Source organism: Falco peregrinus, chromosome 10 (assembly GCF_023634155.1).
Source record: "Falco peregrinus isolate bFalPer1 chromosome 10, bFalPer1.pri, whole genome shotgun sequence".
In the NCBI taxonomy this organism is placed as follows: domain Eukaryota; kingdom Metazoa; phylum Chordata; class Aves; order Falconiformes; family Falconidae; genus Falco; species Falco peregrinus.
This window is the reverse complement of record NC_073730.1, coordinates 22,110,319-22,125,241: the sequence shown is the minus strand read 5'-3', so window position 1 is coordinate 22,125,241 and position 14,923 is coordinate 22,110,319. Positions and strand designations below refer to the sequence as shown.

The window sequence follows — 14,923 nt, the reverse complement described above, 5'->3', positions numbered from 1 at the left end:
AATTACAAGAAACTGTGGATCTTGAAACCAGGTGTATTTTCACCTGGTCCTAGGCATCAGTTAGCTTCATAGTGGCCGCTGGATTTTAAATACCACCTTACTTAAAGGCTTTTTAGGTGGTAACCACACAACCACTTTCCTGCACAATATGAAACATTTATATTTAGCTTGTTTTAAAGATTTTTAATTTTAGCTAGAGGAACTTTCTGGTAATGCAAATGGTGAACGTAGTCTAAAGAAGGTTTCTGGAGTGAGGTAAAATTTTTTCATTAAACTTTTTCCTTAACATCTCAGGTGAAACAAATTGACTAACCTTCACATAAGATAAACAAGCCCCTCCTTGAGTCTTCCTATTTCCCTTAAAAAGAACGACAGAAAATGAATGACTTGACAATCAGGTTCCAACTTACGCAGAAGTAGTGTATCTGAGCTTCACCTAATAATGGAATTGCTCAGTCCTGTTGTGCTGGGTAGTCAGCTTAATCACAGACTTCTTGAATTGCTCTTTCCACAGATTTGTACCCCAGATTTGGTGGTGTTTCTGGCATGTTCCAATCAAAGGCTGAAAGAAAGGTTACTGAAGCGTGCTGAACAGCAAGGCAGACCTGATGATAACCTGAAAGCCACTCAAAGAAGACTAATGAATTTCAAGCAGAATGCTGTCCCGTTGGTTAAATATTTCCAGGAAAAAGGACTAATCATCACAGTAAGTCCTTTAGTATATATACACCTCTGAAACCGGAATTGTTGTGGTTGTACTTGGCTTCTTGGACCTTTTGCTTTAAGATAGGCTAGACAAGTCAAATTATGTTTTAGGTATACAGCATGGTTATTGAATGCAAACTTCCAGTTTGCTGAGAGAGTATTTTCTGCAAAATGCAGTAACAAGCAGAATTAATGTGCATGTAGATGACACGGTAAGCACCATGTCAATTCTTTGCTGCAAGCATGAATTGCTTCACCAACTAGTTGCAAACCCTTTGCTCAGAAATTACTTGTGTGAAGGAAGAGCTTGCTTTGGAACACTGGTTGCTATTCCGGTGCCAGCAGTTTCATCCCTAGCAAATAGTAATGTACTTTTTGGATGGTTGTCTTGAGAGGGGAGGAAAGCAGAAAACAATTACATTCCAACAGAAAGTGCATCTTGCCTTGGATTTAATCAATACAGATTCTTCAAAGAAATAGATAGATCTGGCTGTTGACTGACTCCAGTAAATAATAAATCCTTAGGTTATCTTATCATGGTTTAAATATGCCATATAGTGTGGTCTCCTACAAGCTTTAATGTTTCAGTTAAAAATTTTGATGACAAGAAAATGGCAATGTAAATTGACCACTTGGATATCAGCAAGAATAGTTATTTCTGCAATATTTGGGACATGAGAAATTATCTCTAAACACAGAAGATACCAAAAGCTGCATTCATTAGTAAAGCCAGAAGTATGTTATGGAAGTAGGGCTTGCAAGTACTGCTGAAGTATTTAAGTGCTTAATGATGACAAATTCAATGAACAGTTGATAATGGTTGCAGTATTGACATGTTCTACATTACAGACTTGTCTTGTAATGGTTGTAATAGCTCACAGAACTTGGTACCACATATGGTACCATGAGAGCACAGATGGCAGATGGCCTATTTTTTTTTTTTTTTTTTGATAGCCTAAATAACCTAGGTAGTTCAGATTGTATGTTCTCCTCATGGCAAATAAGACTCATTCTATGTGCTGATCAGATTCATGACAGGCCAAAGCATCCTTAATTGCAGAGTCATCTAATGATGTTGGTAGCCCTAATAATGCAGTTCAACACCTTTCTGAATTTCAGATACAAATCCCTGCAAATTATTGTGTTGTTTTCTCCAGAGAGTACCTGTTCTGGTTGAGGATTTTGATTAACTCTGTTCACAAGGAGGAAGGGACTGAATTCTTGGGAGTCATTCTTAATTATTGAAGAACTGCGTATTTTGTGACATTTCTATACCCTCTACAAGTGCTCTTCCTATAGAAAGTGTACTTAGCTCTTCAGGGAAAATGTACCTTTGTAGGTAAAGCATATGGGACATTGGATAGAATTACTTCTCTCTGATAAGACCTGTAAACCAGATGTTTTTCCTGTTGAGGATTTATCTTTTACTTTTTAGCTCTGTTTCTTTAGAGTTCTAAAGATAATTTAAATTGCAGTGTTTACTTTAGATATCTCTTTTCTTTTTGAAGAAAGCAGATGTTTGTGATGGGTATGGAAATGGTAACATGCCATGTGAACATTATATTACTATCGATTACAAGACAAGGAAACAGCATATGCAGAAAATACTGACTTGTCAACATGTCAAAAAGTCTCTAATATAAAAAATCTGTAAGATTTGAATTTACTCCTTAAGTATATGGTGTCTACTCAAAGTATGTTAATATAATTTCATAGTGATCTGGAAATTACTCTAGTTCTACATCAGTGTAGAGAATTAGACTTTGGAAGGCAGACTCTGTTGTTCACCTGTCATTACAGCTGCTACAGTGTCGTAGCATTTCGCTTGGTGCAAAACCAGGATGCATTAGTATAGCCAAGCCCTGAGGGTTAGACGCATAAGTAATTTCACAGCCAGTGATAAAATGATCCGTTTCTGTAAATGATGAAGATGATGTATGGCAGACCTAGTTTCCAAAGGATTTCACTGCATATGGAAGATACGTTTTGCAGTTGCCCAAAGCAGCTAAATTGGTGGGGGATAAGTGAGAAAAAGGAGTAGCTGGGAAAAGAGTGAGAAAAAGAGATAAGGCATGCATGCTCCAGAGCAAGTCAGCAACTGAAAATGTCTACAAAAGGACATTTTTAAAAATCACGTGATCTTGAAACAGAGGAAACTTAGGATAAATCCACATAGAAAACTACAAACTACTAGAGTGAGTTGTAAATTTAAAAGTAATGTTTTTTAAAAATGGTTACTTTGTCACCATTTGTTCCTTCTCTTAGTGCTCGGTTTATAGTTCAGCTTATTTATAGAGTTTTGACATTGTTCTGACAAGGTAATTTTTCACATGTTCATTCTGTTGGAAATTCACTCTTCCAATGGCAAATTTAAGTATGTCTCTGCCAACTTCCTGTCCTATTCCTTTAAGCAAACATCAATGGAGATAACAGACGTCTGTTTTCTTACTCCAAATGGCTTTGATCCCATTGTCTTCTTCACTGGTGAACTTGAGCTTTCTTTTTTTTTTTTGAAAAAAAAAAAAAATCTTACAATTTTTCATAGCCTTCCATCACCGGATAAGACAGTTTTCTTAGAAAGCCATATGATCTAAGAACCATTGCAGTCTTCATCACCACCTTCTCCGGATGGAAGCCTTTTATCTTCAGCTTGCCTTTACTAGTGTGTATCTGTATAATACACATGTAGTATTAACACTTCTACATACGTTTGATGCACTTGTGCATGCTATTTCCCTACAGAAGGAGGAAGCAAGAAAGAAAATCCCATGCATCCTGCTGATCATAATGTTGAACTTGGAAGGCACTGAAATATTATGTGGATGAGAGCAGTGTAAGAAATAGAACAGCATAAAGTAGAATTACACTAGCTTAATTCCTAGAGGACTGAATCCTTGAGGCAAGGTCAGTGTTGACTAGGAAGAAAAACCCCATATCTACATTTTTCTGAAATCCCTATCTGCACCTTGTCACTGCTATTCAAATCTCTAAATCTCAGACACTTCTTCTATCCAGCATCATGATTCTACTCAGGGAAAAGAAACAGAACCATTTGTCTTAGGAGGAGTTACAATTTTAGAACCACAACTCAGTTTTACACATCTACTTAAATATGTTGTTCTTCATCAATGAACAGACCAAAAAAGAAAAATTCACTGAAATCTAACTAGATAAGATTGATGAGCAGACATTATATGTATAGTCTACTGTTAGACACTGTATGAGTGATAAATCTAAATTCCCAAAGAATATTAATTTTCCTGCTCCAGCAGTTGTTCCATACTGATTTTGACATATTTTTGTTAATAGAATTAAAACCCACGTTCTTAATTTCAGATCTTACTGGTTAGGTTGCTTTAGGTGTGTTTCTTGTCCTTCATTTTTTTTTTCACTTGGTCTTTGATAATTTTATACAATACGTAGCTTGTACTTGTTTGCTGCTCTGTATGCCTTATGTTTTCAGTATGTGCATGGTATGTCTGCCCTCAGAGTCTGATCCTGGTTTCTGTTTTCAAGGAAAGAAATGAGGGCCCCATCTACAGTACATCTAAGAGTCGGGAAGATATAACTCTGTCCTTTCTGGAAAACTCCTTCTTTGGAATAATGAAGTTGGACTATCCAAGATTTTGAATTGTTGTTCAAATTGAACAGACCTGTAAACTTCATTATAATTAAGAAAGAGAAGTAAATATCTGATATTTTTGTGAACACACAGTCTGTGTTTAAGATTCTCTTTAGCAATCTTGTCAGTAGGTCTAATAAATCAAAACCTGACTTTACATGAGGTGAATTTGATTTCAGAAGGTATCAAGACAATAGTAATAGGTATCACAATGTTGGACATAGAGTATATAAATAGATGCATATGCTTGCATTTATTTTATCAGTAACTTTTAAATCTTAGAACATTATATATTGTTTATCTAGATAATAACTAAGCCACAAATTACCAGAGTGGAGAAGATATTAATTAGATGAAATTATAGAAGGTAAAAAATGTAAATGCCTAGATGATCTGCAGGTACTCTAATGTTTAGCAGAGGACTTCAGTTCTGAATAGTTTAATCCATTCCCATATCCCTCCTGCCATCTAGCAATTATTTAGATTAATATTATTAGAATATTCTATATTTGGTCTCAGGTGCTGACATGACAATTGGTATGTATACACAACCATGCCCAATAATCCAAGGCTACTATTGAGGTGTGGCCATGAGTAGAGAACTCCAAAATAAAAGGGTTTGTGCATGCGAACTTCTAGACAGTGCTTGCTATTTGATTAAAAATACTGAGGTGTTTAAAATGATTAAAAGGATTAAAATTTAAAAGCATTTAGAAATCATTCACCTATGAGAATCATTGTTAGGTATTTTGTTGTTTTGGCTATAGTACTCCTGGAGATGGAGTATCATTTCACTTTCTAACACTTATTTTCAAGAGTTTCTCTTGGTTTTTTTAATGATATAATTGTGAAAAAGTAGGGTAAAGAAAGAAAAAAGGCCTAATCCCTGTGTGACTAATGTGCTTTAATGTTTTTAGTGTGGTTACTGCCCTGAGAGAGTGCTAGCTTGCTCTAAAAATTGTGCTGTGAGTTAAAATAATAAAAAAGTTAATCCTCCTTACCCCTGGATAAACTATTTTTCAGGAGAAAACTCGTTTGTGTTAGCTGAAGGTCTAGTCCAGCACATCTTTGTTTTCTGGTGAGAACTTGCTGTGAAAGATTACTATTAGAAGAGTTCTTTAAGAATCAGCTGGAAAATTCAACTGAAAATTGTTTTATTGTTTTGTTAATTTCAAGATATATTTCTCTTCTGGACATATATTTCATCATTATTAGACCTGCTGCTGTGAACTACCTAGCCCTGAAGAACTGCAGGATAAAGCTCAAGGAAATCATATTTACTGACCTTTGAATTAACTACAATGTAAAAATATTATAACTAGAAAACCTCTTCATTTACATCCCATCAGATGTAATTCATCCTACTGCAGGGAAGTTTAGAGAACACAATACAGCATGGTAGACCATAATGAACAAACCATTGTAGCACTTGTATCATAATGTCCCTAACTGGAAGTTATAAACAAAATCTCCCACAGAAAGCAGCCTTTTTGCCTACAAGAAATGTGTTTTTTTCCACTCAACTGATTCGTTAATTTGTTCTCAGTCACAGGGATGAGCTATATTCTGGAGAGAATGGAATGAGAATTCAGAGGATAGTACATGGTGCCCACACAGTGAAAAATACTAGAGTTGTACTTCTTTTACTGCTAATTTACTGAGGAAAATGCAAGGAAAAAAACACAGCTACATATTTTTATAAAGTAAGCCATTGGTATCAATCAGCCATATTCGGTAAAGTAAAAATTTTGACCATGCTGTGGTTATTGCTGTTACATTTTTATCTGAGGAAAAAATAGCCAGAGGTGAGAAGACAAAGACAACATGCAGGACTTGTATCTCCAGATAATCTGTATTTCAGAAACTAGTTATTTGGATCAAACCAAAACTAATTGTGGGAAGATGGTAGGATAGAGGAGAAGTTGCGTAGAAAAGAAAAGGCAATTAAACTTCCAAGTCTCTACTCCTCCTTGTTCATATGGATTTTAAATCTCTGCTGTTCCCACCCCAGTGATACCCATCACCCAGCTATTGGTTATTTTGAAAAGGGTCTCTAAATCTCCACTTTATCTGGACTCTAATCTGGCATAGATATTGGGATAGTCATTGGAGCGGAGATCATTGGGTTACAAAAGTCTTTCAGTCTCAGTTATTAAAGCTGTTCTCGGAGAGCTTAGCTGTTCTTTGTAGAACATATCCATTGGTCTAGACGGAAGAAAAAATTAGAGCTCATTGCCCTAGCAGCGGAAGTTTCTCTCACTGGAGTCAGGGGTAGACCTGGTCTGCCTTATTTATAATAATTCTGTGTAAGCACAATACTTCAGTGTCAACGTCATTATGTTAATAAGTCTGTGCGTATTTAAAAAAAAAAAACAAACCTAAAAATGACTGCCTTTCATGAGACAGAAATGCTAAACATCAAAAGAAGGCTCTGGACCTTATTTAAACAGCCAGAACGGGACAGCATCCTGTGACATAAAATGCTGATTTCACTGATATCTTCATTATCTCACTTGTCCTTTTAGGGAATTTACCATGCCTGTGCAAAACATTAGAATGACATTCAGATTAGTCAGAGAAGTAAAGAGAACCCAGAAGGAGCTGAAGCTGGAAATGGATTTTGAGCACAAATTTAGAAGTTAAATAGTTGTGGGTGAGGGAAATAGCTTATATAGCTGTCTGCCCTCATTAGCATCAAACAAGCCTAGTGGCTGTCAACTGTCACAGAAAAATTCCCCACGGAACTGTGTTACATAAATTTTATCTTGATTTGGTTAAAAAAGGGGTTTTGCTGTAGCATTGCACACTGATGTGAACTTTAGCTATTAGACTTACCAATACACTGACAAAAATATCAGTTATAATAAATTTCTAAAGTTTCTGTGCTATCATATAGCTGTCCAACTTGAGGTTTTGCTTTGGGCTTTTTATTTATTTATTTATTTAGTGTGAATGCTGATTCCAAAGTACTTTCAGTTACTTGTTCCTCCTTTGATTCTGATTGTGATCCTCCCCAGAGAATGTGGGTCCTGCATCTTTTCAGCAGTTCTCAAGGTCAGTCCAGATCTTATCGATAGCACCCATTATGCAAAGGCATGATCTGAACCTCTATGATGCTTCCAGGTCCTGATGGCGGCCACTGCCAGGCATCTCTCCCAAACCAGAATCCAGCTGCAAGAATCATTTGCTCAGTGGAGGAATGTGCATCTGGATTGGCAGAATGCAGAATGAGTAGCTGCTCTTGTTTTTATGGTGGTGATATTTGCTCTCATCCATGCAGTTTTGCATTAAACAATCCTTAAAAAGAAAATTTAAAAAATCCCACACCCCCTTCCCTGAAGTAATGCTAGGAATAGAGACTGTTAGCCACCACCTCCCCCGCATGCTCTCACTTCTCTCTTGCAGGCTCAGGATCTCATTTACGTGCCATCTGATGCCTTGGATCTTGCATTTTTGGCTGCAAAGTGATACAGACTCTGCAGGAATAGTTTGACTTGAACCTAACCTTATCTGTATCTGGGCATAGCCTTTTCCCCTACAAGTCACAGATGTGGGTTTGAACTTGCTTTGCTTTTTAGAGGGTACTGAACTGAGATTTCCCATTGATAGGCCCAATGCCATCAATGTATTTTTAAGTGCCTCTCAGTTTTAAAAACAGAGCAGTCATGAGCACAGTCTTGTAGGAGCGTGTTAGATATGCTTTTAACATAATACTACACTGGCTCTTCAGGGTACTTCTGGTTGGGGTGTAGAGAGGAACCCAGGTAGGTTTGAATGTCAGCTGGAGCAAAACTGCAATGTTTTAAGAATTTTTCAAATCAAACAAGGAATGTAGGCAGCTATTTGTAGGAACCTCAAGACCAGAGGTTTTGTTTGGGGTTCAGGAGTCTTCCTCTTTTGCTTCATGGTTCCTAAGTCTTTATCTGGCTTCATGAATGTATATGCTTATACAATATTTTAAAAAAAAATCTAAACATTGATAAAATGAGATGTGGGATACGAGATAATCACTATCACTTTTTTTGTGTTTTGGTGAATGATTCAAAGCATGAAAGCTAAGTTGAAGCCTAGAACAGGTAACCAGATCTCTGCAAACACAGAAAGTCAGCCGGCTGTCATTGCAAATTAAGGGTCTCTATCTCTCCTGCAGAAAAACTGGGATATGAGAAAGAACCTGGAACTTCTTCCTGTGGAACTGCTGAACTAGAGAAAGTTTATGCATGCTCTCACTGCTGCTAAGTTTTAGGCTGTATCTCAACACTAATTAAGTGTTACTATTTTTTGATATATTTTGAAGAACACGCAAAAGAAGGTATATACATGAAATTTATGTACAAATGTGTCTAAACAACCTTTGTAAATATACACACATTTTATAAGGGAAGGATAGATGAGTAATTTGTGCATAGGTGGAAGCATGTGCACAATATACACTTTACAAGCTTCAAAATATTTTCAGTCTCTGTTTATATGATTTATGTCAACAAGTTAAGTATATCAGAAATATAATGTCTGCCAGAGAATGACCAAGCTTGGAAACTTGCCATCCGTGTACATGCAACCATGTACAGAGAAACCCTGAGGGTGGGAATTCTTTGCTGAGGTGAACAGCATTGGTGCAATACTATGTTCTTTTCTAACTTTGGAAGCAGGATGACTTAAGTAAATACCAGCTTTTTAAAATCTGCCCTGCCCCTTGTACACCCAGTAGCTTGAATGAAAAGCAGACTTTGAAAAAAGAAATAGACTTTGACAAGTCTGGCAATAGAATTAGCCATTGATGAGTGCACGGGCCAAGCTGGTTTAGGACCTCCAAAAAGAAAGAGGGAATGCTGTTTTGGACAGCCATACTATCCCAGATTTTATACATTTGTGGCACTGTGAAAGCTGATAAATATTTAAAATTAACAGCGAGAGTTTTTACAGATCTGAAGCTAAAGCTGAGATAAGTAATTAAGCCAAGTTATCATGCAGAGAAATGAACTGTAAGAGATATTTAAAATAACATACCCTACTTATTCTTCAAGCTTTTTTAAACAGTTCATCTTAAGGTAATTAAGCTGTGTCCTTTGGGTGAATACTGGCTTCTGATTTCGTTTTTGTAGTTAAAGTGAGCCTTAAAGATTATTTTTCTTACTTAGAGGAGACATGTTAAGAAACCAGCTTGGAAAAAATACCTTGTCTCTGGGAAGTCCTTTTGTATTGAATAAGGAATACTTGGCATCCTTAAGCAAACTTTCCTTTCCTATACCACACCTGATTTTGTGAACATCCAGCAGAAGAACCAAAGCTGCATTTCAGCCATGCTTTGCTGTAAATGTTGAAATACCACTTTCTTACCAAAAGTTCCATTAGTGATTTCCAGCTTTGATTACCACTGGTGGATCTTACCTGTGAAAATTTATAGTCAATGACTTCCCAATTTTATGGCAAAATCATTTTGCTGCCATTTGATGAAACATTTTGGATATCAACTCATGCAAGTTGCCACATCAGTAGAATCAGGACAGTGTTTCAGCTCTCACTCTCACAGTCCTAATAAAATATTATTACATCTGGTGGCTTGTGCCCTACAATTTCAGTATTAAACATCCTTATTTCCTGAATCTGAAGTTGGTATCATTATCTATTGTTAAATATTTCTGTTCCCTTATGCACATACCAACTGAATATTTGTTCTGATATCAGCCATTGATTCAAATGGGTGAAACAAGACTGAGTGAACTAACCTCTAGTCATACAATCTAGTATCATTCTGAACTTATTCAAGCATTTGCTCCTGTTCCTCCTTTCCTATAGTAGTAGTAGTACATGAAAGAGAGGAGAGACTTATTAAAAAATTACACTTTCTTATTTTTTAATGCATCATAAAGATAAATTTATTCACATTTGGGAATGCTTAGGTATTGTAATGATGGAAGCCATTTAAGTATCAAAATGAAGAAGAGATGCTCAGACTGTCAGCAGAAAGTCTGATGTAGTTAATCTTCTGGACCTGTTGTGGCATTTTTCTCTAGTGTTCTGGAGTCTTATTTTAGCATTTAGGCTCACCAAGACCTGCAGCTACAGTGTTGGTGAAGAACTGAGAAAGCTGAAAAGCTACTCATCCATTGTGTGACTCAGGGAACATATCACGTATCTCCTTTGCATAATATCCTTTTGAATATTTCTCATAGCTCTTTGGAGGAATTATTTTATTTCTAATAGAATTAAAGAATATCCACCAAGCATTGAAGTGCTTTGAAGAACTGTGTGAAATACTTCAGAATTAGGAAACACTGCTATTGTGTTAACTTAGCACTTCACTGAAGCAATATATCCTTGCTTCTTAAATTCACTGATATTTACACATCAGGTAGTCACTAAGAATGGCTATTTTGTTTCTTGTGACTGTGGTACATCATTTAGTGTTAGCACAAACATCTCTGCACAGCGTTTCCTTATATCATGTAGACATAACCTAAAATTCTTGGCAAAGAATCTCCTGTGAATCTTCTGCACTTTGTCTTTGCTATAACTAAGCATGTTTCCTTTGTCCTTTTGCACAGTTATCATCTTTCCTACTCCCAGGGGTAACACCTGTACCTTTCCATCTGATACAGGATGCAGTTTATTTCATTAATGGCCAGTGAATATAGCTAATCTGTCCACTTCGTTGTCACTATATCATATACTGCAATTCAGTAGTCTACTTAAATAATAAAATGCAAAAAGAGGCCTCACAAGACATGACCATAATACTGCAATCACAGTTATCATTGTAATTTTCTGTGAAGTAAGAACTGTTGTCACCATTCTCAGTCGTTAATCTCTTTTCAGTCATTCCTGCCAGTCACGGCATAGCAAACAGAGGACTTAATGTGTAAAATGTGGCATCTTTTCAATGTAACATGCTCTGATCAGTTATTTATGTATCTAGGATTGTTCATACATATGTTACCCCTTGATCCATTTTGTTAAAAATATTTCTTAAATTATATTGGATTTAGGCAGATCTTTGCATTTTTTCATTTATATCTTCCACTAGATTTCTCCTCCTGTCTTTAACCAAAATGTCAAATTGAAGCTTCACATTCAAGTTTTCAGTACCAGTACTTCAAAATTTTTTGCTCTGTCCGGCATGTAAAGTCTTGTCTTTTCTTGCATTCTACCATCCATAGTGTTTTGGTAATAATACAGTTTTTGTAATGCCGAAGTCATCTACCTCTCCTACCACTGCAAGGTGCCAATTAGGCAATTTAAAAATATACTTTCCTCTAGTTGCCTACTGTGTCCTGCCTTCTGTGCTTTTTTGGTCTGCTCCACTAAAAAGAACAGACTTCTGTGTAACTGTAGAGTCCTTACTAAAGGGAACCTAGAATGTGGGACATACAGTTTTTAGTCAAGTTGCTTATTAAATTTATCAGTCCTTAATATACTAAAAAAAAAAATAATCCAGTAATCATTTTTGTATCTGCACCTTATTGCAAGAATTTTACTATGTAGATTCTATATAATATAGATTCACACAAACCCAAGGCAGCTCATTTCTGTTTCTTTTATGAGAACATTATTTCTGCTGTCCTTCAGGCTGTATGTCGCCTCAGTCTGCTGTTTTTAAAGGCCATTAAAGTTTTTGTGGGTACTTTAGCTTTCATCTCTGACCCTGTTCATGGGGTGCAAGACACAAATGAGCTCAATTTCAGTACTGTGAATAAAGGCTTTTCTTCATTTATGCAATTCACGTTCTCTCGTATCTCTTGAACTTTAGAAAGAAGGTCAGGAGCCATGTGAATTCTGAAACGAGTTTGGTTTGAAGAACTGTTCATTATTGTCATGGATGGAGTGACACACTTCGCTTGTAAGGGAAAAGTACCAATATGTTTATTGGTATGAAACAGCAATTTACCAAAGTTTGATAGTAAATGTGACAGTGGTTTAACAAGATTTGATGGCAAGGTACCCTTGATATTTACTGCACAGAGGACAGGGCCAGACGGAACTGTATGGGAGACCCTCCCATTGAGTCATGTGGTTCAGAAAAGACCCTCTTGCATTCTAAACTCCTCCTCAGAGGGAAGATTAGGTGCAACTAGATCCAGACTTAGTCTCAGACTTGGTCAGTGGTTTAGATCTAAAGGATTATATGTGCACAATCAATCCTTTATACCACTTGGCTAACATTTTGAAGTTTAGCATGCTACGAATCACTTACCAAGAATCTATTGCAGCAAGGAGTCTCTCAGCCTGAAGAAGTAACCTTCAGAGGCATCCCTACTCTAGGGGGGATCCTGGCACGCAGCCTGCTGCCATGCAGGAAAGCTCAGCGGGCTCTGGGCTGTCCACTATTAATTGACTCAGTCATTTTTGCATACCGACTACAGAAGTTAGCTTTTTTCAAACTTGGCTTGAGTCAGACCTTGACCAGCACTGTTAGGTGGGCACATTGTTCAAATTAGCCCTTGTCTATTGTGTTATTATCTGTCTCCCCCAAATTCACTCTGAGTCAGATACAGCCATCCTGACCAAACACATCCATTTTGACCACCACAGGTGGCTATCACTTGAGCATTGCCATAGAAACAAAGGTCAGGAGGGGAGGGGGAATACACTGCCACAATTATATACTTGAACTACAGCCTAGAGACCACTCCTCAGAAAAATCACTGAATTTAGCAGGGTGAGTGTAATACAGAATAAGTTAAACATATCTGGATATTCTCTTATAGGTTAGGTGGGGACTTGGTAACAGAGACCATGTCAGTGTTTCTTGGAAGGATGTCTCTACTAAAACCCTTAGCTTAACAACCAGTTGTGTTAGAGAGAACTTTAAACAGAGTTTATTTGATAGCTTCTGATTCAGGCTGCACAACAATTTGTTATAAGCCCGTTCTGATATCATACCTTATAAATTTTAATTATTCTTTAAGTTAAAGGTTACAGTTGCTCTTTTTGCATTGAGCAAAGTTCAAACAAAATTGCAAAATTCCTTTTTCCCTGTGAATTGCACAAGCATGGTAAACTTTGTGGGTTTTGTTGTGGCTTGTTTGGTTTTTTTTTTTTAAAAAAAAAGCCCTGAAAAAAGATTTACTGGAAAATGACTGACATTTGACTCATAAATCAAGACCTAAATCTAACCTTTTTCAAGCGCATGATTTAGCTTGAGGATGAAAAAGAACAAATAAAAATGTCTTAAACAGGGATAGGAAGTTGCAATAGTTTATTCACTGGAGTAAGGATGGGACATAACTATGTAGAAAGAGTCACTCTCTACCTCAGTGACTATTTATGTGTTTACAGAAGTTGTACAGCTTAGAGAAGAGTATGTAGGAAACCTTTTACAAATTAAATCACAAGCAAGTACCCAGGATCTTCATTATGTAAGGTAAGAGCGGATTGAGTTCACATCAGGGAATCAGTTAAAACTTATTAATAAATTTGTTCTACCCCTATAAGTGGAATCTTGACACTTCCTTCATTTACTGAATATATTAAAAATAAAGACTAAATTGCTTATATGCATTCACATTGCAACTTTTTTAGAATATCTTGGCCGATATGAACTATAGATAATTTTAGAATTTTTCATATATATATATATTTATATTTTCATGACTTGGAAGCATGCAAGAATACCCGTTTACAATTTGAATTACTTTTAACAGTGCTTCCATAAGCTTGTACTGAAGTAGTTTTTAACCACTAACATAAACGTGCATTAATTCTTAGTCATAATTGTATAGCTGTTCCTTAACTGTTCAGAAGCAGAAAATATAATCAAATCAGTGTTTTCTCCTAAAGCATATCCTGAATCCAAACCACACCTCTTTTCCAGGGTCCATAAGTGTGTCAGAACCTATGCCATTCACTCTGTCTGGATAACATGAATGGTTTTGATAATACTTTTATCAACAGTAAAATTTTAAGAATAAAAGGCAAATATAAATGAAACATTTGTTATACGAAGGTAAATAAAAAACAATGGATAATTGCTAGATGTTCTAAATATGTATTCTAGTCACCATTTGAGTTCTAGTCAGTACGACAACACTGGTGACAGTTGAAAGAGGTACAACTTCTGTACACTTTAAGCTGACTTGTATTATGCAAGCAGATACTTTGAAAACAAGTTTGTAATTTGCTGCCCATATTTTGCCAGAATCCTAGTAGAAATCAGTATAACTGCACAGCTGTAAGACAGATTATTTTGCTAAAATAATCAAGGGTTGAAACAGTCAGAAAAAAACCCATACTAGCACTACACAGGAAATGGAAAGGTAGAAGCTTCACAGATATTTGTCTGCTCTTTCACAAGGTGACACTGAAAACAACCATAGTGTTAGAAGTGCCATGATGTAGTCTCATCCAACAGAAAAACAGAACAGTGGTGAAGGAACTGCAGTAATGGAGAACACTAGCCAGAAGCTACTTTAATACAGAAAAAACAACCCAGTTCGTAAAATAATTACCATTTAGTAAGTGTAAAGGGGCATATTCTTCTTTAGTATATCAAAAGTTTGAATTTTCTGTGTAAATTGAAGCAATGGTCAATTATAACAGTTTTTATAGATAATGTTGTATAAATACTCAGTATAGGGTGTTTGGTTTGCTTTTTCA

At 36.3% G+C, this 14,923-nt stretch overlaps 1 protein-coding gene across 1 annotated transcript in view; it reads left to right on the top strand.

Annotated features, from left to right (window-relative positions):
- Positions 1 to 14,923, top strand: part of AK5 (adenylate kinase 5) — a 99,950-nt gene that overhangs the window by 24,199 nt on the left and 60,828 nt on the right. The window contains exon 6 of the mRNA XM_055815406.1: positions 515 to 706. Coding sequence (XP_055671381.1) covers positions 515 to 706 — 192 coding nt within the window. The remainder of the gene's footprint in view (positions 1 to 514; positions 707 to 14,923) is intronic.